The sequence below is a fragment of the Equus quagga genome, chromosome 1 (assembly GCF_021613505.1).
Source record: "Equus quagga isolate Etosha38 chromosome 1, UCLA_HA_Equagga_1.0, whole genome shotgun sequence".
NCBI classification, from domain to species: domain Eukaryota; kingdom Metazoa; phylum Chordata; class Mammalia; order Perissodactyla; family Equidae; genus Equus; species Equus quagga.
Genome location: NC_060267.1, coordinates 158,510,673 through 158,534,811, shown reverse-complemented (window position 1 = coordinate 158,534,811; position 24,139 = coordinate 158,510,673). Strand labels below are relative to the sequence as shown.

At 39.2% G+C, this 24,139-nt stretch overlaps 1 protein-coding gene across 1 annotated transcript in view; it reads right to left on the bottom strand.

Annotated features, from left to right (window-relative positions):
- The window catches only part of LOC124226726 (uncharacterized), a 245,622-nt gene extending 238,889 nt beyond the window's left edge, over nucleotides 1-6,733 (bottom strand). The window contains exon 1 of the mRNA XM_046640420.1: nucleotides 6,673-6,733. Coding sequence (XP_046496376.1) covers nucleotides 6,673-6,733 — 61 coding nt within the window. The remainder of the gene's footprint in view (nucleotides 1-6,672) is intronic.
- Nucleotides 6,734-24,139: the final 17,406 nt, after the last annotated feature.

Sequence of the window (24,139 nt, the reverse complement as noted above, 5' to 3'; positions counted from 1 at the left end):
GCTTTTCTTTATATGTTGCAAGACCTGCCAGGAGGTAAGGTCTCCCAGAGAGGAGCTGATGTTATAAGAAATAATTAAAAGTAACCAAGTACATACTGCAGACTGGCTATTTTCCAGGATTTTTTTTTTCTTTATCTCTGAGCATTCAAGGAAACAAAAGAGTAGTAGCTCAGAGCAACGATAATTCCCTACTTTTCAGTCATCTTATCAAAATAATAAATCCAGGAAGAGGGAAGCTTAAATGAGAGTAAGGATAGGAAATTGTTTGACAGTTTCTCAGAGCTGCCAACAACAGCAATGCAACATGAAAAACTCAGACAAGATCCAGGCATTTTGAGCCTGTGGGGGACTGGAATTGGCCACTCCAAGATATGTCTCTTTGGCATGAGGATTATTTTGGGCTGGTTACTTTTAAAAACTGCAGACAGGAAAAAACTTTGAAAAGTAGAATTTACTTACCCTTTGTTAAGAGACATTTACATTGTAAAGGAAATCTCCATCTGTAAAGATGTCTCCTTCTCTGTACCAGGAAGAAGGGGTATGACCTTATCTCTAGAAAACCTTGATAAATCAACCCGCAAGGCAAGGACTTAAATCTGCATAATAATCTTACTCTCAGTTTACTGTACTTGTCTGGTAACCTCCTGTAACTGATTCCCCCCATCCCCAACATCCTCCTTTGTCTTTAGCTGAGGATGATATTTAAGGTGGTGGCTTCAGCCGTTTTGGTGAGTTGCTCAGGTTGCCTGAGCCACCCATGTATACATGTTATAAAGCTTTGTGTAATTTTCTCCCGTTATTCTGTCTCATGTGAATTTAATCCATTCTCCGGCCAGAAGAACCCAGAGTGGGTAGAGGAAATGTCTTCCTCCCCTACAAGCCCAAGGTACCAATTTTACATGAAATAAACTCCAAACTCTTCACCCAGCTTACAAAATTCATCACAACCTGGCTGTTGTTCCCTTCTTGGCCTCACCCTTGTGCCACCCTCCTCCTCACCCACTATGTCCCAGTGTGTGCATAGAACTCCCTTCACTTGCTCCAGCCTCCAGGTTGCACCAGCCGTGCCCTCTGCCTGCAGTGCCCTTTCCCTCATCTCAGTGTGATGTATTTGTCTTTCAGATCTCAGCTTGAAGGTCTTCCCCCAGAGTGGTCCTCTCTGACCACTCAAACTGAAGGAGCCCTCTATCTACATAAGGGGAAGCCTTAACATATTTGTTATTTTTCATGTTTGGTTGTTTTTGTTTTGGGAGGGTTTTTTGCTTATTTTCTCTCTACACTAGCTAGAATTTAAGCTCCATGAAAACCAGTAATTTATCTGTTTTGTGCCTGGCACTGTTAAAGAAGAAATTAATCTGACATTTGTTAAAACAGTAAGGAAGACTTTTTATTCAAGACTGTTGCAATAGGGAGTTTGCAGTAGGGGAGAGAGATGGAGCTTAACTCCAAATATAGCAAAGACAGCTGGGGATTTATAGCCAATGAGCATGCTGGAAGTGGGGAATAGTAGATGGAAAGTTGCTCAGAGATGTCGAGGGTAGGGGGATTCTTGCTAAACTGACCTAACAGGATTCTTGCTAAAGGCAGTCCAGGGTGATCAGATGTCAAGGGTATGGGGGATGACTTAGCAGGATTCTTTGCTAAGACTAGGCTGGAGACCAAAGACAGAATGGGGACGAAGGTTGAAGCCTAGTCAAAAAGAGGGCTCAGAGGAGTCTAAAGTTTGGTCAAGGAGAGTTCTTTATTCTTTTTTGTTTTCCTTGTTTTAAGGAAGATTAGCCCTAAGCTAATATCTGCCGCCAATCCTCCTCTTTTTGCTGGGGACGACTGGCCCTGAGCTAACATCCGTGACCATCTTCCTCTACTTTATATGCAGGACACCTGCCACAGCATGGCTTGCCAAGTGGTGCCATGTCCGCACCTGGGATGCAAACCAGTGAACCCCAGGCCACCAAAGCAGAACGTGTGAACTTAACCGCTGCCCCACTGGGCCAGCCCCCAAGGAGAGAGTTTTTTCCCGCACATAGTAGGCTCTCAAAAATTATTGACTGACTGACCGAATGAATGCTCTCCCTCAGAATTAAAATGATAGATTTGCTATTTACATTTTTTAATTGCTTCACTTTTCCATTTCACCTTACTACCATAAACATTGGTAATGATAGGGATAAAAAAAGAAAGAAAGCCAAAGAATAAACTCTACTCCCTTGCAAAATAAAAATAACTCTTCATAATTAATGGTACCTTTTGTTTATTTATTTATTTCTCAAATATTTATTAAGAGCTCACTACACTGTACTAATTACTCTTCCAGGCATCCACAGACAAATCCAGAGGAAACGTCCCTGCCTTCAAGTTCATTGTGACTGTCTGTGGAGTCATAAATACATGAATAGAATGGGATTTGGAAAAAGAGTAGCCGAGATGAGTAAAGGGCAGAAAGGAACACATGGGTGGCACTGAGGAAGGCAGAAGAAAGACTCAGGAGGAGAAAGTGTGATGAGAATTTCCCAAACGAAATGCCCTGTAATATGACTTCTGCCAGAAACCCCGCCCATCTTCCACAAAATTACAAAACCCGGCATATGCTGGGTGCAATTCGATTTCTTGTGGAAATCGGCAAAGAGGCCAGGTTAAGTCAAAGATTTATGCAGGGTTAGACTCAGTCAAGCAGACAAAAGGACAGCTGACTTCTGGGTTATGTTAATAAATTGGAAATGCATGATTATGAGTAAGAAAAATATTTAGTTCAACTAGTCCAGGGCTGATGTCAAGGGGGAAAAATGGCATAGATGCCTATGAGGACATTATTGTTATTCCTGATAAATTTAGAGTGATGAGCAAGAAAATGTGCCCCATATGAACGCACTGCTGCTACAAAACGACTGATCATGTGCATTGCAATCTCTGTGGCTCTCCACAACAGGACATTCAAGAGAGGCCAGGCTAAAAGTGGAAGCCCTCACTCCTGGTGCTGTTCTTCTGAGCATGTTCCCAACATCACTGGCACTCTCAGTGGTCTGGAAGGTTAACTACAAAACTGAACATAATGTTTGATAAAACATGTGTGTTTTTAAATTTTAATATAACCAGTATCTGAGGTTATCATGACATTTCCCAATAAGTAGAAAAAAAGAAAAATTTTCCACTATTTAAATTTTATCTCATGTGTATCATAACCCAAAACTAACTAGGTGATCCCAAACAATAGAGGCAGAAAGGTGGATCAGCCCCGTGGCACAGCAGTTAAGTGCACACATTCTGCTTTAGCAGCCCGGGTTCACCGGTTCGGATCCCAGGTACGAACACGGCACCGCTTGGCAAGCCATGCTGTGGTAGGTGTCCCACATATAAAGTAAAGGAAGATGGGCATGGATGTTAGCTCAGGGCTAGTCTTCCTCCGCAAAAAGAGGAGGATTGGCAGCAGATGTTAGCTCAGGGCTAATCTTCCTCCAAAAAAAAAAAAAAGAGAGGACTAAATCAATTTAAGAAAGGTGATATATGGGGACAACGATTTCCAACACATGTTCATTTAAAAATTGTGCTAATTGGAAGCTTTGCTTCTTCCATGTGAAAGCAACTAATAAGAAGTTGATGACAGCAGAATCAGGCACCAGAACCCCACAAGGAAATTACAGATGTAATAGATACCTCTGGGTGCATACAAGACTTTTAAATCTAAATTGAATCTTTATTTAGAAATCAATTTATGTGGGTAGACTCTTTGCCCAAGGGTATTTGTTTGTTATTTTATGAATATTTCAAGCTGGTAATTTTTTTCTTAGGGTTATAAATGCCTCTAACTAAATAAAATATGAGGATAGATTTGTGTAATAAATACGTCTCTGACATTATCTATTTATTTGTCCATTGAAATGTGCAGACTTTATCTAAAACAGTTATTTAACTATCACACTTGTTATTTTATGAAATAAAATTGTCTTAAATGACCTATTTCCCCCATGCCCTCCACAGGAACTAAAATAGTGAGAATTGAATTTATCCCAAAGATTATGAGGTCAATCTGACCCCACTTCTAAATAAGGTAAAGGCTACTCAGATTTATTTAACCTCTATTATGCATAGCAAAATACTACATAATTTATTTTAAAGAAAAGAATAGAAAATTCTCTCTAAACCTTTACCAACTGTTCCTTTTGAAACTACATATCCTGAAACAATGGGGTCATAATTCAGGCAGAATCAGCTCTAGACAGAGGCTGATGGGGAAGGTGATGCTCCCTGAGTCAGACAGAACCAAGGCAGGGGAAGTGCCTCAGCCCAGAGGGGGAGCACTAAAGCTGACGGTCAGCAGTCCAAGCTACAGATTCCACAAGAAGAGAGTGAATTTCATGTGGCTGACGTGGATACCCAAGGAGTCTACAGCAACACTTGACTCAGGAAGTCAAGGGGTAACAATATCGTGGACCTACATGGTCCATCTGGTTTGGAAAAAGATTCCAGCTAACAGTAGGGACCATGAAGAACAGAGTCCCCATCTCAGCAAAAACAGATTTATCAATGGCTGAGATTCAGGACAAGATTAAGTCCTAATAAATTTCTAGCAAGAAACAAGGAAGAAGCACATTCTTATTGGCCAGACAAGGTTAAGATAAAGAAACTTGGACACATGGGGATTTGAGCATACATCAGCTCCAAACCTATCAATTGTATGTAGCCACTGGTGAGGACAAGCTCCTGACTCTAATCCTTGCCTTGATTAAATGAACCCTCAGATTTCAACGGATTAGTCAATAACCCTCAAATTTCAAAGGATTAGTCCATTGTGCCTCTTGGATTCCCTGAGACAGTACAACAGGTAGACGTCACAACATACAATGAGACAAACTCAACTATGCTAGGGAAAAATAATATGGAAATCACCAATGCAATAGCTATATCAAGTAACAAGGCAGTGATAAAAAGACAAACATTTTTTACTATAATCAGCGCAGATTTGAAGTGATGCAGCGTTTTATCCCCTCTCCCTCAGATGTCAAGGTTTAGAAGCAGCCTTCAAGCCCCAGTTTCTCTGGATCGCTGAGTTTCATATTTAAGTTTCTCTTTTCCAGTAAAAACTCCTGCTGCACTTGAGAATTTCTTAATTACATTTTCAAGTTTTCTGCTATCATGGCAGAATACTACAGGAAGTAATTATGAAGCTAATAAAAAGAATGAAAACCGTTTTTTTTTATTTTCCCAAAAGCATACAACAACGCAAAGTTGTAAACACAGACGTAAATTATTTGCTCCACATTTGTTTCAGCAAATTAAAATGCCATCTACCCTGTATGAAGAAAATGTTAATAATGAAAATAGAGGAGAGAAAAGTAAAGAAATAGGACCAAAAACTGAATTTCAATCCAAAATCACCTTGGGATTAATTAAGAGCTAAAACTTGACAAATCTAAGCAATTTCCAAAATTACTTGTTTTTTATGATTAAAACTATAGCAAATGCTTGTGGCAGAAATTTTGGAAAACATAGAAAAACACCAAAAAAAATTTTTAAATAAAAAAGAAATACTCCAAAGCCTAACATTCAATGCTAGACAAAACGATCTGAGTATACGTTCTTCCAGTCGTTTTTCTAGGCATATACATGCATTTTTTAAATTGAGGAGCCATAGTATACTTAATATTTTTATAAACTGCTTTTTTCTCTTAAAATTTCTTCATGTCACGGGCTGGCCCTGTGGCCGAGTGGTTAAGTTCGCGCACTCCGCTGCAGGCGGCCCAGTGTTTCGTTGGTTCGAATCCTGGGCGCGGACATGGCACTGCTCATCAAACCACGCTGAGGCAGCGTCCCACATGCCACAACTAGAAGGACCCACAACGAAGAATATACAACTATGTACTGGGGGGCTTTGGGAAGAAAAAGGAAAAAAAATAAAATCTTTAAAAATAAAAAATTTCTTCATGTCATTGAATATTTCTTTATAGCATTATTTTTATTGATTACAGAGTATTTCATTATAAGAATATACTACAATTTAGTTTACTAATCCCCTATTGTTAGATATATAGTTTATTTCCAATTTCTCCTTATTGTGCATAATACTCTAATAAATTTCCTTTTAAATATATCTTTGTGCACAACCATGACTATTTCCTTAAGTTTTATTTTTAAAAGTAACATTGCTATATGAAAGGGTATACAAATTTAAACCTTTTGTTACGTGTTGCCAAATTGCTTTCCAAAATAGTTGCTCCAACTTATACTTGCCCTCCCCCCTTTAACATAAATGAGTTTATTTTCTAGTGTCACTGATAACGTTGGCTTTATTATTTCTAATTATTGCCAAATTGATAAAGAGAAAAGGGTATCCATTTGTATTTTCATTTAACCAACTACTAGTCATGCTATTTCTTCATACTTCTTGGCCATGTGGATTTCTTATTTTGCAAATTACCTGACAATTTTTGTACTGGGCTGTTCAATTCTTCCTATTATAAGAACATCCTATATAGATTATTAAGACTTTTAAAATAATGTATTACAGACGTTTTTATCTAGTTTATCTCTTCAGTTTTGATTATCTGTATGGTGCTTTTGACATACAGATTTTTCTATCTTTTATATAGTTAAACCTATCGATATTTTCTTTTATGCTTTTTTACTTTGAATGCTTAGAAAGGCTTTTCCCACCTCCAAGATCGTATAAATACTTACCTACATTTTCTTCTTTAAGTTCTTTAATGAGTTCATTTTTGACATTTAGTCCATCATCCATGTGGAATTTATTTTAGCATTATAAAATTTTAGCTTTATTCCTTTTCATATAACTCAACACTTGATCAAATATGTTCTATTTCTGTGATTTTTAAAACTCCTTTTTAAAGCAGTGGAAATCTTTCTCCAAACAAAATCTTACAGGACAAGCCATTTGATGTATTACAAATAGAAGTGGAGCTGTGTCCATTCAATGAGAAGTGGGAAGAAGGGGACAGGGGTGGGGGGGGGGATGCTTTTTTTCTTCTTCTCCTTTTTTTCTTTTTTGGTGAGGAAGATTGACCCTGAGCTAAAATCCATTGCCAATCTTCCTCTTTTTGCTTGAGGAAGATTAGCCCTGAGCTAACATCTGTGCCAATCTTCCTCTATTTTGTGTGTGGGATGCCACCACAGCATGGCTTGATAAGCAGTGTGTATGTCCATGCCCAGGATCTGAACCTGTGAGTCCTGAGCCACTGAAGTGGAGCCTGCGGACTTAACCACTAAGCCACTGGACTGGCCCCTCTTTTTTTCTTTTTAATTGAAGTATAGTTGACATACAATATAATGTTAGTTTCAGATGTGCAACATAATGATTCAAGGAGGGGATTTTCTGCATCAGTCTGCAAGACCTCACAGAGCACCATTTGCAAATCGTTTATTTTTTTCCCCCACAGATTTGAAATGTCACTACTATGTTGTATTATTTACCTGACCTGGGTCTGTTCTAGCCTCTCTATTCTATTGTGATCATCTGTTCATCTGTGCTTCACCAGCACCCTATTGTTTTATGTATTATAACTCTAAAATATGCTTTCGTTTCTACACTTAACTACACACACACTCTCACACACTGTTTCTCAAAATTTTCTCAGCTACTGTGTTCATTTATTTTTCCATATGAACATTTTAATGAATCCATTAGTCCCATTCTCCCCCAAAGCTACCAATAATATTTCAGGAGGATTACATCAAATTTATAAAATAATGTGGGGCCAATTGACATTCTAATATTGAGTCTTTTGATCAAAACCCATAATATAATTTATCTCAACTTAATTTTTCCCTTTAACAAAGTTTACATGAGTTTTACACATATCATTTTTTTCTTCTTCTTCTCCCCAAAGCCCCCCAATACATAGTTGTATATTCTAGTTGTAGGTCCTTCTAGTTCTGCTATGTGGGATGCCACCTCACCATGGCTTGATGAGTGGTGCTAGGTCCACGCCCGGTATCCCAACCAGCAAAATCCTGGGCTGCAGAAGCAGAGCACCCGAACTTAACCACTCAGCCATGGGGCCAGCCCCTACACATATCTTATTATGTTTTTAACTAAGTTGCTTATATTTCTTTTATTATTGTGATTGGAATCATTACAATACATTTTCTATCTGTTTATTATTAATCTACAGGAAAGCTATTGATTTTCTATGATTCTCTTAATGATTTAAAAAATATTTTTTGATTGATTCTTCAGAGTCAGTAATCAAATCACCATTAAAGAATAATCTGGCCTATCCTTCTTGTTTCTTTTCCCAATCTAATGACATTGATTAAATGTTCCAGAAGAATGTGAAAGAGGAGAGGTGCTACTCAGGATCCTTCTTTTTGACTCTGACTTTGACAAGGATGCTTCAGGTAGTAGACATTAAATTTCATGTAAACTGTTAGTTTGAAATAAGCATTCCAAGATGTTGATAGGAAGTAGCTCTCTGTGCCAAGTTTAGTAAAAGTCTTTAAAAAAAATAGATGTTGATTTTTCTTGAATCCTTTTCAGCATCTCATTATTTTTGTCCTTTCAACTATTAATATGATTAATTCCATTAATACGGTTTCTCAGATCAAGTCATCTCTGAATTTCTGGAAGTTATTGGTTAATTACATATTGTTATTTTAATATAATCCTGTATTTGACTTGCCAGCATTTTACTTAAGAATTCTGCATCTGTTTGTGGGAGAAATTAGTCAATGGTGTTTGAGTTTTAATACTGTGTGAGGTTTGACATTAATGTCACATTAGCTTCATAAAATGATTTAGGAAGTACATCTAATATCATGATTTTAATAAAGCATATGCTTCCAGGGTAAATTGCAAACACAGTTCATCATCAGTAAATAATGAAATATTCCATTTACATCAATGAAACAAAGTTTCCCCAGCAAGGTCAGGCAATAATTGATCTTACAGATGACGGTAAAGACTTTGAGTATAGCCAATATGGAAACCTACAGGCGAATTCTACCATAAAACCATAAAATATTGGAGTATCGAACTCCAATATTCAGTGTTCAAGTTGACACAATATGCAGGGCTAGCATACTTAAAAGAGTCATAGTGGTATGACCCTTTAACACAGAAAAATAAAGTTCACTGAAAATATAAAAGCACAAGTCATTTTGAAACAAAGTAACATAATGGAAATAAGCAAATTAAATCCAGTCAGCAGATATTTATTGAGTACAGTTGTTTTACCAGATACTGTCTTTAATGCTAAAGGATATTCTCAAAATCCCACTTAGGATACTTGTTAAAAGCAAGATTTCTGAGCCCAACCTCCAGACTTACTAAACCCAAGTTACAGGAGAGGTATAAAGCTTGCTTATTTGCTTTTTAATAAGCATCCAGATCATTCCTATCATCAGGAATGTTTAGGAGATATTTGATGTAGGAGCTTCAGAAATCAGTGGGATGTTTCCAGTGGCCTCAACAATTGCGGCACTGGGGAGCCCTCGTCCCTGGGACGTGTGCTGGACATACAAGATCCAGAAGCTTGAAAGTGTCGGCCTACATACAGGCCTAGGGGACATCCCCAAGCCACAGACAAATCAGTGCCAGCTCCCAAATTTCTCCCTAGAAGGACTTAGGGATGCAATCTCATTATAAGTAAGAGCAAAGGAATTTGTCTCACAACTTTACTGGGTAGCAAACTCACTCTTTGTACTTGACTGTATGTTTAAGTGGGGTGGCTTTGGGAAGCTGATGGAAATTATAGACAGGCTAAAGCCATCCTAAGCCCATCATTTGGTATCCTCACTTCTAGAGGAGTTGGGCCTTTCTCCCAAAATAGATTTAGACAAAAACAGCCAGATTCTATGCTTTCATGAAAAAAAGAAAAGATAAAAAGTAAGCCTTCCCCATGGGACAACTCTGAATGAAAACAGGAAGATGCAAGTGAAAGTAATAGCTCGAGAGTTTCTCAGGGAATTTGTTTAGGAGGGAAGAATTGAATATGGGCATAGGTAGAGAGAGGAATAGGACAAGGGAGGAAAAAAGTAGAGAGGGCAAAATCTGAAGCTGTGAAAGTGAGAGAAGGAAGATGGGGTCAAGCACTGGAACCAGGAAAAGAGTCTGGAGGTATCCAGTGTTAGGATGGGGGTAGGTGAGAGCCACCAAAAGAGAGAAGGTTGAGCTATGAGTGTGGTCAAGCTGCTCCGACCCTTCTCAGCGCTGGAGGCTATGCCCCCTGTTTCCGACGATCACCTGAGCTAATTCCAACTAAGAGTATCAACAACAGTAGATCCAACCAGGATGCCTAGAGCTATTCCTCTGGGCAAAGGCCTGGTCTGCAGGGTGACTACTAGATATCCAAAAGACCACCAAGCTGTAACCTTCCCGTAACCAGACTAACTAACCAGTCTGATGCTCACCCCAACTGTTCCAAGTGAGTAGGCAGCTGTCTACATTGTCTGCCTCTCCCAGGAAACACTAGATCCAGCCAAGCAAGGGGCTAGACCTGCAGCTCCATCAGATGAGGGTTGGCAATTACTTTTAGGTGCTCTGCACTTGCAGGTCCGTGAACTTGATTGGAGAGAGGGATAATCAACCACCTCTTCTGGAGGTTTTAGCTGTTCTACCATAAGGCTGCACTCTTGAGAGCGCACTTAGAGCTCAAGAATGCTTCTGAGAGTGTTGTACTGGGATCAGTAGCATCAATATCATGTGGGAACTTGTTAGAAATGCAAATTCTTGACCCTATCCCAGACCTACTGACTCAGGAATTCTGCAGACAGGGGATAGCAATACGGTGTTCACAAAGCCTCCAGGTGATTCTGGTGTGTGCTAAGATTTGAGAACCACTGTCCTACAGGAAGGCCCAATTGTGGCTGGGTCATCCCCCCTCTGGCCCTTCTGGGTATGATCTTGAGGTAATCACCACTGTGTCCCACTGGCTCACTTGGTCAGGCTCACCCCATTCATTCTCACTGGCTCTGTTCCCTCCTACGAAGGAGGCGGTGGTCCACCCTCACAGTCAAGTAAGAATGCCCTCTACTGGTCTTGTGCCTTCGTCGGCAGGGTCCAATGGGAGCCCCTGAGCCCTGTTTATTTCTGGCAAGACTCCCCTACTTGCTCCTCCCTCAAAATTCACAGCCCTAAACTATTATTTTCACTTTGACTATCAACACTGATTTTATCATGACTTCCTCCCTAGGATTCTAATCCCTATACAGACCTGTGTACCCCGTTTTCTGACACTATCTTCTATACTCCCCCAGCTCCTGACCTCACTTCTATCAGGCCCTCTGGAATTCAAGATCTATCATCAGCAAAATCCCCTAAAACCTCAATCTCCTCTCTCAATGTTTGCTTCGCCTTCCTGTTGCAACTGAAGGCTCTAGCTTTAGGAGTCTAAGTGGTGACCCTCATACCAGTGGGCCTGAAGTTGGAGTAAGTGTCCTTCATGCTCCTCTTTACCCCTTCCAGCCCATTCTCCCTCCTTCCTCCTGAAAACTCCAAGCTTTGACCCTCATCACACTCTAACGTCTATTTCCTCTCCTTATAATAGTCATCCACCCACTCCTACCCAAAGATTTTATCTGTTTCACAGCACTATTGTTATAATTCTTCAGGATTTCCATATACATTTGATCTTTTAAATAACCTGATCTCTCAGTTCCTTGATCTCCTTTGCTCCAATCATCCCCCTAACCTTGACCACTCACTGCCATGGTCGTATCCTAGATCTTGTAATGACCAATAACTCATCCCCTCTGTGATCTCAGTTCCAAGCATCCCACTCTAGTCGCCACTTCCTATTTTTCCAGCTCACATTTAGTCCAATTCCAACAGTGCTTTGACTCAACCAGAACCTCATCTACCTCATGTTGTCACTCTCTTCTTACCCAGCCTAAGATTCATGGTCTATCGTGTTAATCACTCCCTTGCACACACCCTCAACTCTCTTGTCCCTCTCTCATCTCATGCTCTTAGTGAGGAAAACTGCAACACTGTTTAAATACAACTCTCTGCCACCATGGTAACTAATCTTACTAGAAATATATGGGCTCTTAATGCTGCCCTTAAATTATATTGTGTTTCTCCTGTCCATTCTCTCTCCTACACTCCCAAGCAACTATTTCACACCTTTTCAAATCTCCAACACTTTTCATCACTTTTCAAATCTCCAACACTTCCTCCATAATCCTCACTCTCAGTCAATGACTTTGCTTCCTATTTCATAGAAAAACAGAAGCAGTCAGTCAGAAGAAAATTTCTAAAGACCCCACCACATCTACTTGCCTTCTTGCATCTGTGCCTGTATGTTCTGCATTCTCTCCCATCACTACAGAGAAACTACTGATGCTTCTAGCAAAGGTTAATTTCACCACAGGCACAGTAGATCCTATCTCTTCTCACCTACTCAAGTTTATTACCCCAACAACTTCTCTTCTCTATCTGACATCATCAATTTTTCCCTGTCTCCTGGATTTTTCCCATCAGTACTCCAGCACACTCCCACTTTTTGATAAACCTTCTCTGAACTCTGCTTACCCTTCTAGCCACTGCTCTATTTCTTTCCTTCTCTTTCCAGCTAAACTCCTTACAAGATTTATCCATACTCACTGTGTCCAATTCTTCTCCTTCCATTCTCTCTTGAACCCACTCTAGCCAGGCTTTTACCCTAACCACCCTTCCAAAACTGTTCTTGTCAAAGTCCACAATGATCTATCTTCAATCCCAACTGATCCCTCTTTCCTCATTAAAACATTTTCTTCACTTGGCTGTAGGACATTCTTCCTCTGGGGTTTCATTCTACCTCATGGGTCACTTCTTTTTGGTTTCCATTGCTAGTCCCACCTAGGACTCAATCTATAGAATGATCTACAGATTCATCCCTAGCTACACATTAAATGCCTATCCAAGACAGGTCTCAATGTCCCACACCCACTGTGTCCCTTGTTTGAGTGCAGACAACCTCCCTCAGTAGATTCAGCATCCAGTGGTTCCTACAAACTCAGTTCTGCCTGACAGGTTAGTCTCCCTCTGGTTTTCTACTAGCCTAAACTGCTGAGGTCCCAGAATGCTTGGAGGCTACTTCACCCGTCACGTGACAAGAGGAGAGAAGGAATAACGTGAAAGCCTAAAATGAGGATGTTAGCTAAATGTCAAAAGGCCAAGGAAGATGAGAAAAGGTCACTTACTCTGGCTTTTGTAATTACTCAGACAAACTGGCGCATTTGCTCCACAGCTACATATGAACCAATGTTGCCTTCAAACAGTAGGCCTAGCTCTGTATAGCAGGGCCCCAGGGATGGGACTCTACCAAAACCAGCTTTCTCCTCTTCCTCATCCCCAGTCACAGACCCTAGAAGAGTTTTCTGCCCTCTGCTTACCCCCCATTGGATTTGATGAGTGATCCCCCTCTCTCTGGCACGACCTTTGTTCCAGACCTGGGATTTGGTTTCCCTGCGCCCCAGCCCTTAGAAATGAGCCTGATCCTCTCTGTCTCCCAGCCCAGGTCATGAACCACATGCCAGAATGTATATTGTATATATTCTTGTAGAAAAACAGAGTGCAAGGAATTTTAAAGAGAGGAAGTACATAAGAAGGTGAACAAACAGAGAAGTCAGTTGAAAGTCAAAGAGACCAGAGAGAATTTTTACACTGGGTTTGGTGGAGCTTGTTTAAAGATAGAAGGGAAGGGGAGAGAGAAAAATAGAAGGAAGATGCTAGAAGAGAACATAAATATGACACCCAAATCCCCTAAGAAGTAGGGTAAAAGTCTGCCTTCCTCCAAGATTTTAAGGAACAATAAAGTAGCAAACATTAATTATTTTCTTTGAGCTACACACAGTTCAAAGTGCTACATACATTGACTCAATCCTCACACTAATCCTATGAAGTAGTTTCTGTGAATATCCTATTTAACAGATGAGGAAAGTGTGGCACAGAGAGGTGTAGTAACTTGCCCAAAGTCAGACGGATAGCAAGCAACAGAGCCAGAGTTTGAACGCAGACAGTCTGGTTCTAGCGCTGTGCTCTCGACCACTCCCTGCCACTGTCTATGAAAGGACAAAGATAGATTGATGGCATGTCAGTAGGAAGACTTGGGTAAGCCATCTGGGAACTCACTCTGGGTAGTCCCAATTTTTTTCCTTACATGAAGGGGTAGGAAGGCCTAGAGAAGTGCTGTCCAACAGAAACATAATGTGCCCCGGAAATGCAGGTCACATATCTCAATTTAAATTTTCTAGTAGCCACATTTAAAAAATAAAAAGAGGGGCCAGCCCAGTGGCATAGCAATTACGTATGTGCGCTCCACTTCAGTGGCCCAGGGTCCGCCAGTTTGGATACTGGGCACAAACCTATGCACCACTTATCAAACCATGCTATGGCAGACATCCCGTATATAAAATAGAGGAAGATGGGCACAGATGTTAGCTCAAGGCCAATCTTCCTCAGCAAGAAGAGGGGGATTGGCAGTGGAGCTAATCCTCCTCAAAGACAAAATAAAAATAAAAATAATAAAAATAAACAGGTGAAATTATTTTAATTAAACTCAATGTATCCAAAATATTATAATTTAAATATTATAATTAATATTATAATATTATTTTAACAATATTGTATCAATTGCTGAGATATTTCACTTTCCTTTTTTCATACTAAGTTTTTGAAATTCGTTGTGTATTTTAAACCAACAGCCCATCTTAATTTGGACCAGCCACATTTCAGGTGTTTAATAACCACATGTGGCTAGTGGCTCCATATTGGACAATGCAGGCTTAAAGAGCTATTGGTAGGAGGAGTGAGAAAGAATGAGGATATGAATGGAGATTAGGTATTTAAGAAGAGGGAAAAATCTAGAATACCTGTGGTTTGGGATCTATCTTGAGTAGTTGATGAGAAACAAATAATAGGATTGACAAGCAGAAGCCAGATCTGCATTGAAATAAGACAACATAAATCTATATGAGTGTGTATCTTTGTGTGTGTGTGTGTGTGTGTGTACACACACACATATGTACTGGGTGCAAACAGATTCAGCATTCATGATTGGTAGGCCAGCAACTGGCATAATTTAACATCAATAAAGATTTAACATCTCCCCCACAAAATGCCTTAGACTGTCTATAATAGAAATAGTCTTCGGGGACTTAATTCCAGGTTGTCTCCCATCTGTCTATCCCTTGTCTAATTTCCAGTCATGCTGTGCCCAGTTCTCAGTGATGTACAATCTCCTCTCCGGTCTAACATCTATGACCCCTTTCTCCTCATTCGCTCCTCATTTTGGATACCCATGGCAAACACACTGATCTTGGACACTTTGGTACCGCCTTTGTCTTTCTCATACCCACACCTCTCCCTCCACGAATTTTATTAATGACACAAAACCACATCCTGTGGAACGAGGCCAGAAATTATCCCACTAACTACCTACTGTTCAACATGACATCCTTCTTTTTATTTAATGCCCTCCCTTTATTTAAAGTTTGTCATCTCTTTAGTAGTGAATGTTCATTAAGGATCACAGATCCAAAGAACTGTCTAAAGGATGTTTAGATTAAGAATCACAGGGCAGTTTGCCTGGAGGCCAGATTGGAAGACAGGAGTTGGAAAAACGAAAGAAAAGTGACTGAGGAAATGTATATCTATAAATATATTTTCTAAGTATGTAGCAATATAATAGCTATGAAATTGAATCTTCTTCCCTAGGGTAAGTAGGTTGCAGTATCAAAGGCCTTGGCAGGCAGAATAACCCCCTTTTCCAAGTTGGAAGATATCATCCTTTGATCAAAAACGTAAGATCCTTTTATTTTCCCCACTACAGTCAGTGTTTCAATTTCAAAGGCCACTCACTGTTTCTGATCTGTTATCAGTCAGACAGACTCAACACATAGAGAAAGCCACTTTAGTATAAGCTGCTGTCTCCTTTATCACAAATGCAGACTTAAGGATCCTATCCTGCTAAAACTGTACAGCTCAAGACAAAAAGGTGGAAGTGAGGGCAGAGGAAAGTCAACTTCATGATGAGTAGTTGCAGAATCTATAGTGAGAGGTAGAGATGTCAAGTGTAGGCGGAGTATGGAAAGTTACCTATATGGCTAGATAAATCTCTTTGTCTCTGAGTTAGGTTCACTCCTAGGAGCAGAATTGCCAAAAGAAAAATATTAGGATGTTGCCGGGCAGGTAAACCTTTAACATCGCAAGCAGAAAGGAAAGTACATTAATATATTGAGTACCTCATACATGCCAGGCACTGTGCTGTGCTGTCTTTCTAAATACAGCAAACCTCACATTCACCTCTGACAAGGAAAGAGAAGGTCAGAGAAGTTAGACACTTCCCCATAGTTCTCTCTTAAGTGGAGGCAGCATTATTCAAACCCCTGCCTCTCCTACCCTAAAGCTTGAGCTTTTTCTTTTAGTTATTTTCTTTTTTTTAAATTCCCTTTCTCCTGCAGCACACTGCCTCCATAGAAACAGAGAGAGGATTGGGTGTGTTGGTCTGTGGACTGGTTTAGCCAGAAGGATAAGCCTGCCTACACAGACATTTTTTTTCATTTTGTCCATTCTGTGTACATCATAATTGTGCATCCCTCAAAAAATGTTTGGTCAAATAAATATAAGACACATGAAAACATCTCTGCCTCATCCCCACAACATAAATCATATTTGCCAAATGTTGTTAAATTTGCCAAATTGGTGGTTCACCAGCCTTAACTACTAGTTCACTCCCATGCCTAACTTCACTGGGACCACAATGTAATTTTTGCCATCTGATTTTTGCAGGAGCTCTTCATATCACTCATTCATATTATTCCTTCCACAGTATTATTCAGCCAAAGACAATTAGACAAAGGACAAAAGGCAAATGATAGTTGGAATGGAATGACAATGGGAATTGAGCCAAACATAAACTATATCTTCAGTCTAATAATATATGTAATTTCCCAGCTAGTTTTATTTCAGGTTTATTTACTTTGTTTCCTTGCATAAGTTTTTGTGACCAAATTCATTTTAGTGTTTTTTTTTCAAAATCATAAAAGTAATATATACAAACTCTAGAAATACATACTCACTAGATTCTATGTGTTGTTTGGTGTGAACTCTTTCATAGCTTCTTCCATATGCTATACAAACATTTATAATTACATGAAAGTTTTTCCCACTTTTTATAAAAATAATGTACTACACACTCTATTCAACAATTTGTATTTTGTCACTTAAAAATAAATCATGATATTTCTCCAGATCGGTTCATTTAGATTGTACTTATTCTTTTAAGTCACTACATCATTTTCCATTATACCTATATCAAAACATATTTATTCCTCTAGAGATGAACATTTAGGTGTGTCCAAGTTTTGGGTTGTTTTACTATGATAAATACTATTACAACAAATTTCCTTGCACACATACCCTTCTGGACACATACTTCTTTCACAATAAGGTGTAGCCCCCAAAACAGAGCAATTAGCTCCAGAATGTGCAAATTTTTTTAAATTAACAATATTATTGAGACACAGATCTTAAGTGTACAGTTGAATCAGTCTTGACAAGTGCATATACCCATGGAACTGCCACCCCTATGAAGATACAGAACATTTCTCTCACCCCAGAAAGTTCCCTTGTGCCCCTTTCTAGTCAAACCCGCCCCCCACCCCAATCAACCATTGATTTGATTTTGCCTGTTTCATAATTTCCAACCAACAAATCAGAAAGTTTGCTTCTTTTTGTGTGTGGTATCTTCTGTTCAGCATAATAGCTGTGTGTTCATTCCATTTTATTACATGGATGTACCACAATATTTGTTCCTTTTTAATTGCATAAATTTTCCATAATGTCTTCAAGTGTTCTTCCCCTGACAAACATTAAATTTTTCTGGAATTTGTTTAATTACAATAAATGATGATACATTAAGCTTCCTTGCACTCATGTCTTTATGAACTGGTACTTGTTTCATCACAGGATGTAGCCCCCAAAACAGGATTTTTTAATTCTTTAAATTTTTAATTGTGTTAGCTACTGCCAGATTATCTTCCCAATAGGGGATAGCAATTCACACTCCTACCAGCCCATTTCCGCACACTTTTATCAATCTGAGGAGCACTTGGGGCATCATGAATACTGACCCCTAAAATGTTAAACACTCATTCAGCGGAGCAGCACATATTAAGATATCAAAAGTACGCATATGGGGCACAAACTTGTACTGAGCGCTTTGCTGGGCACTGGCGATAAAAAGTTAAAGCCTGATCCTCATCCTTGAATGTCTTACAAATCAAGTAAGAAAAACAGTGTGATTAGTACAAGAATGAAGGTTTTCACGTGGTGCAACAGGGGAGGAGATTTGGGAAAATCAGCTTGGGAGGTCTGGTAAACATGTCTGGACACGTGCTTGTAAGTGCTAGTTTTGAAGAAGTAAGAGTTAGTTGGATGAAGAAGAGGAAAAGAGTATTACAGGCAGACAGGAGACTGGAAGAAGCCATGGAGGCATAAAAAACTGATCATCTGCATTAAAGGGGACTACCAGGACATGGGACATGGCAATTACATGCAATGGGTGATCACAGGGAACAACAAAAAAAGTGCTATAAAAATTGGTGAAATTTGAATAAGGTTTTAGGTTAGGTAATCCTATTTTATTAATGTCAAATTTCTTGTGTTTGATAACTGCCCTGTGTTTGTATAAGTGGATGCCTTTATACTTAGGAAATATATACTTAATTATTTAGAGATAAAAGGGTGTAATGTCTATGATTTACTCTCAAATGGTTCAGGAAACAAATAATACTATGTAGACAGGTAAATAAATAGATAAGAAGAATGGTAAAGCAAATGTGGTAAAATGTTAACAATTGATGAATCTAGGTGAAGAATATATGGGGGTTTTTTATACCAGTCTTGCAATTTTTCCCTAAGTTTGAAATCATTTCCAAGCAAAGATTTTTTTGTACTAATATTCAAAATACAATAATGCCTTCAGTCACCTTCAGTTGCTTCTATATGACTAATGTGAATCATATAAAATGGAAAGTGGGAGCTCTGAGGGCGGAGAGGCAAGCAAAGATAAATTCTCAACAGGCCTTGTTCTTAGCTGAAAAATGTTACGTTCATCCTGAAGGCCTTGTGGAGTAAAGGAGTGATGATATCCAATTTGCATTTTAAAAAGAGTACTTCAGCAGCTTTGTGGAGAGGAACTTGCAGCGAAGGCACCAAATGAGAGGCAGGAAGACCAACTGAGAGGCCACCATGATAATTCAGACAAGTAAAGGCCTAGCTGAGGTGATGGCTGAGAGAATGGAGAGACGGGCAGAGCAACCAAATCTGTTAAGATTCTGCATGACGTAGAAAGTGAGGGATGTGGGAGGATTCAGGCTTGGGAAACTGGTTAGATGATGGTACAAGTCACCAAAATAGAAAACAGAGGTAGAAAGAGAACTTGGGAAGAAGGATGTTGACTTCTAGGTTGACTATGATGAGCTTGAAGTACACATGGAAAATTCAAGGAGAGATTCTAGAGCTTGGAGAAATCTGGACATAAGATATCTATTTTAAAGTTACCTGCATGTCAGTGGTTTGGGCTCTAATAAAGGACTGGTTCTTAAAGCTTTTTGCCTATTTCACTACCATCAAATTAACATCTGATAGTGTCCTATTTTTAGAGGGAGGCTAAAAATGGTAAGTTGCTTTCCTACAATAACTGGAATGTCTTTTTCCAAGTACCTGTGGAAACAGACCCACTAAAAAAAAACATATTAATAACTGCTCTAGGTTGAAAGAATATTATGTGTCACAATCTAGAGAGATTTCCGCTAAATGCAGCAGTGGTGAGCTGTTATGCAAAATACAGTCATGGCTCATTGCACCATCTGAGCCAGAAGAGCATGGCAGCTCTGAAGAAAAAGAAAGATCTGACTCATCTCCACTGATCCCCCTTAGCTCAGTCAGGGCTTCACAGACACAAGAATCACCCAGCCATGCCCCCAACACCCTTCACCACTACCACCCAGCAAAACTATTTCCTGAAGATGCCTGCGTTATGCCGCATTCTCTGATGACAATTAAGAGGGAAAGTGGGAACCTGGGAACTTGCTAGAAATGCAAATTCTTGGGCCCCACACCAGACTTACTGAGTCAGAAATTGGAGGTGGGCCCAGCAATCTGTGTTTTAACAAGCCGGCCAGGTGACTCTGATGCACAGCAAAGTGTGAGAACCGCTGTAATAGACATCAGTGAGGAAAACGAGCCTATTATACTATCAATCCAATGAGTGGCCCCATCCCAAAATTTGGAAATTATGAGCTTCTCAAGGACACAAGCCCTGTCTTTTAATTTTTTAGGTTCCTGTAAACCCAACGTCTAATGCATTAATTCAATAAACATTTACAGAGTACTAAATGAGTCTGACTCAATGTTTAGGAAGGAAGGAAAGAAGAAAGGAAAGAAGGAAGGAGAGGAGAGTTTGGTTATTAAAACTCTGTGGTTTCAAAGCTATCCCAGAGTTTTAAAAGTCCATATTTTTCTCTCATTCTTCCAACAGTGGCCAAGAAAAAATATGCACATGGGAGTACACAAAAATGAGCCAAGATTTTGTGGGTGGTAAAGGAAAGGAGAAAGCAGGGAAACAAAAAAGTATTTCTCTTCTCTTCCCACGTACTTTTCTTTCTTCATTTCCTTAATTCCTTGTCTTTTTTCCCCTCTCATAGTCTCCTGTTTCCTGACACGTAGAGAATTTCACTTAGACGTGCATTTTCACTCTCCCAGGGGCACATACACACCACCATCCGAAGTGAATCCTGTAACATTTCCTCCCCTGCTCTTCCCATCAGCCTTATCACCCAGGGCAGGAGCAGGCCTCCCTCCAGTCAGCTGTCTCTCTCTGCAGCTTCTCCCAGTGGGTACTTTCTATTGCTTACTATCTACAGGTTCAAGGTTCTGTTAAGATAGTATAGCCTGACTCCAGGTATATCACAGGCCACATAAAATCCCATGATTTCTCCTCTAATTTGGGATTCACTCTCCTTCCTTCAAAATCAGCATTTGAAGGAGAAACCAGGTGCTGGAGAGAAAAATAATAGCTAACACTTTTTGAGCACTAATTATGTGCAAATCTACGTGTTGTGTTTTAATAACATTACCATATATTTTCTTTACAAAAACTCTATGAACAACTGTGCCCATTCACTCTGTGAAGTTATGTGCCACATAACCTCATAAACAAGGAAATTAAGGATTAAAAAGATTGAGTAATATACCTAAGATCCAACTGCTGTAAGGAAAAAGAAGCTAATTCCAGAGTTTGCACTCTTAACTACTACAGAACAAGAAATCTCAGAATCATAGAATATTAAGATTGAAATTACCTTAAAAATCATCTAGGCCAGTGGTTTTCAACCTTGGATGCACATTAGCATCATAAGTAGTTTTTATAAGATCCCGAAGACCAAGTCATACTCTGGACCAATTAAATAATCATCTTTGGGGAGATGACCCTGCTATCCGTATTTTTTGAAACTTCTTGGTGATTTGAGTCTACAGAGAAGGTTGTGCTCCACTGATTCAAGTCCAGCTCTTCTATGCTGTTGGTAAGACGGCAAGTAGCAATAAGAACAAGACTTAGAGTACTAGGAGCAGTGCCTGCTACCCTCTGACCCACGATGAACGAATGCAGGCTTCCGCCCGCCATGGGGGCAAGGGTGGAGTGCAGTGCTCTTCTACTGCAAAGGATTCCTTTTTAAATCCTCCATGTCTAAGATTGATAGGGAGAGGTATAATTGTTTTCCTTTGAACTTTTAGGCTGGGCGTGGTATGCTCAAAAGATCAGGGTTAGTGCTCTAGAATCGACTGAGACATTTATTAACCATAATCGGGACACTTAACCTCTCCTGAGCCTGAATTTCCTTATTTGCAAAATTAGGGTAATAATAGCCCATGCCTTACTGACTTCACAGGTACTTCTAAAGATCAAATAAGACGATGAATACAATGTATACATTTGCTGCAATAAGGGTGATACAATGTTGGTTTTTAACAGGTTGGTTTTTAACTTAAAGAAAATTTGCATTGATGGCACATAGAACAGGATCTGAGTCTCGCTCTTGCTAGTCATTAACTGTTCTCAGGGACGTAAGATAAGCTCCTTGAAAGAGTACTCCCCTCTACAACACGTAGAAAGCAAAATCAATAACATCATAATTGTTTTGAGAATTAAACAATACTTTGCACGGTAAGTGACATCTAGAAGGTGTTACTTTCCTTTTCCCAGAGCCATTGAAATTTCTTATTTATTCCATCATATATTTTAAATTGAAGCATACCAGAAAAAAATTAAAGGGTACCTAACATCGTTATTCACTTTAATTAAGAATGGGCAGTCCAAAAGGAGACTTGAGCAAATGCAAAGACATTCTTTGTTCTTGGCTAGGACATCTCAACATCATCAACACACTAGTTCTAAGTGAATTTATTGATTTAATGGGATCCCAATAAAAATATCAAGAAGCTATTTATGGAGCTAGACAAACTGATCCTAAAATTCACACAGAGAAAAAAAACCATGAAAGAACAGCTAGAAAACACTGACAAGAAAGAGCTTTGAGGAGGGACTGTTCCGTCGCTCACTGAAGCATTCTACAAAGCCTTGATAATTAAAACAGTATGGCACTGGTACATGAACAGACAGGCATCCCAGTGGAATAAAACGAAGTCCAGAAACAGAGCCAACAAAATGCAACAATCTAGCATATGATCAAAGTGGCGTCTCAGATCACTGAGATGAAGTTAGTCTTTTAATAAATGGTGTTGAGATAACTGGATGACCATTTGGGAGAAAAAGACAAAATTAGATTAATTCCTCAAACCATTCACAAGCATAAACTCCAAACGGATGAGAACCTAATGTAAAAAATAAAACTGTACAAATACTAGAGGAAAACAAGTGAAATTCTCTTTAACTTGTGTGTAGGGAAAGGCTTCTATGACTCAAAACCTAGATGTAGCAAAAGAGAAGCCTAATAAGTTTGCCTATATAAAAATAAAGGATGTTTGCATGGCCAATTAAAAAAACATAAATAAAGTCAAACTGGGAGAAAACAATTGCAACTTATTACACAGATAAGGAGCAAATAAACCTACCATACGAAGAATGCTCTAAAATTGAAAGGGAAAAGACAAAAATCCTAAAGAAATATAGATAAAGACACAGACAAAAATTTTTAGGATATAAAAATGTCCCTTATACATATAAAAGATGTACCATTGTATTCACAATAAAAAAGTGAAAATTAAAACTATAGTGAGATACCATTTCTCATCTATTGATTGGCAAACACTGAGAAGCTTGATGACATACTCGGTTGGTAAGGCTGTGGGGAAACAGACTGGCTCATACATTGCTGGTGGGAATGCAAAATGAAGAATTCCCCTTTGGCACGACTTTGTCACTATTAACAAAACCACATATGCAATCTGACTTCTAGGAACTTATCCTGAAGATTATATCTCCAATAATGTGAAAATACACATGCACAAGGTTAATCATTGCAACACTATTTGTAATTGCAAAATATCAGAAACTGTGTAAACAACCAAGCATAGAAGATTGGTTTATTATCACAGTTGTGTACTATGAAGATGTAAAAAGAAAGAGGAGAATCTCTATGAACTGATGTAAAGGTATTTCCAGGAGATACTGTTAAGAAAAAAAAAATGTTTAGAGGTAAAATGTAATAAAGTAGGTAAATAGATAGATAGAATGTCCCTCTAAGGGGAAAAAAAGGGGGAAATAAGATCATATATATTTATCCGTTATCTTTACAGTAAGAAACACAGAAAGAATAAGAGCACAAAACAAGCATAGGAAGGATGAGTTGGAGAAGATATAGAAGAAAATGATCCTTCTGAATATCTTTTTGTATAGTTTTGAATTTGGGAAGCATGACACTGTTCTAGATATTCAAAAAATCAAATAAGGGGCTGGCCCCGTGGCCGAGTGGTTAAGTTCGCGCGCTCCGCTGCAGGCGGCCCAGTGTTTCGTTGGTTCGAATCCTGGGCGCGGACATGGCACTGCTCATCAGACCACGCTGAGGCAGCGTCCCACATGCCACAACTAAAAAAAAAGGACCCACAACAAAGAATATACAACTATGTACCGGGGGGCTTTGGGGAGAAAAAGGGGAAAAAATAAAATCTTAAAAAAAAAAAAAA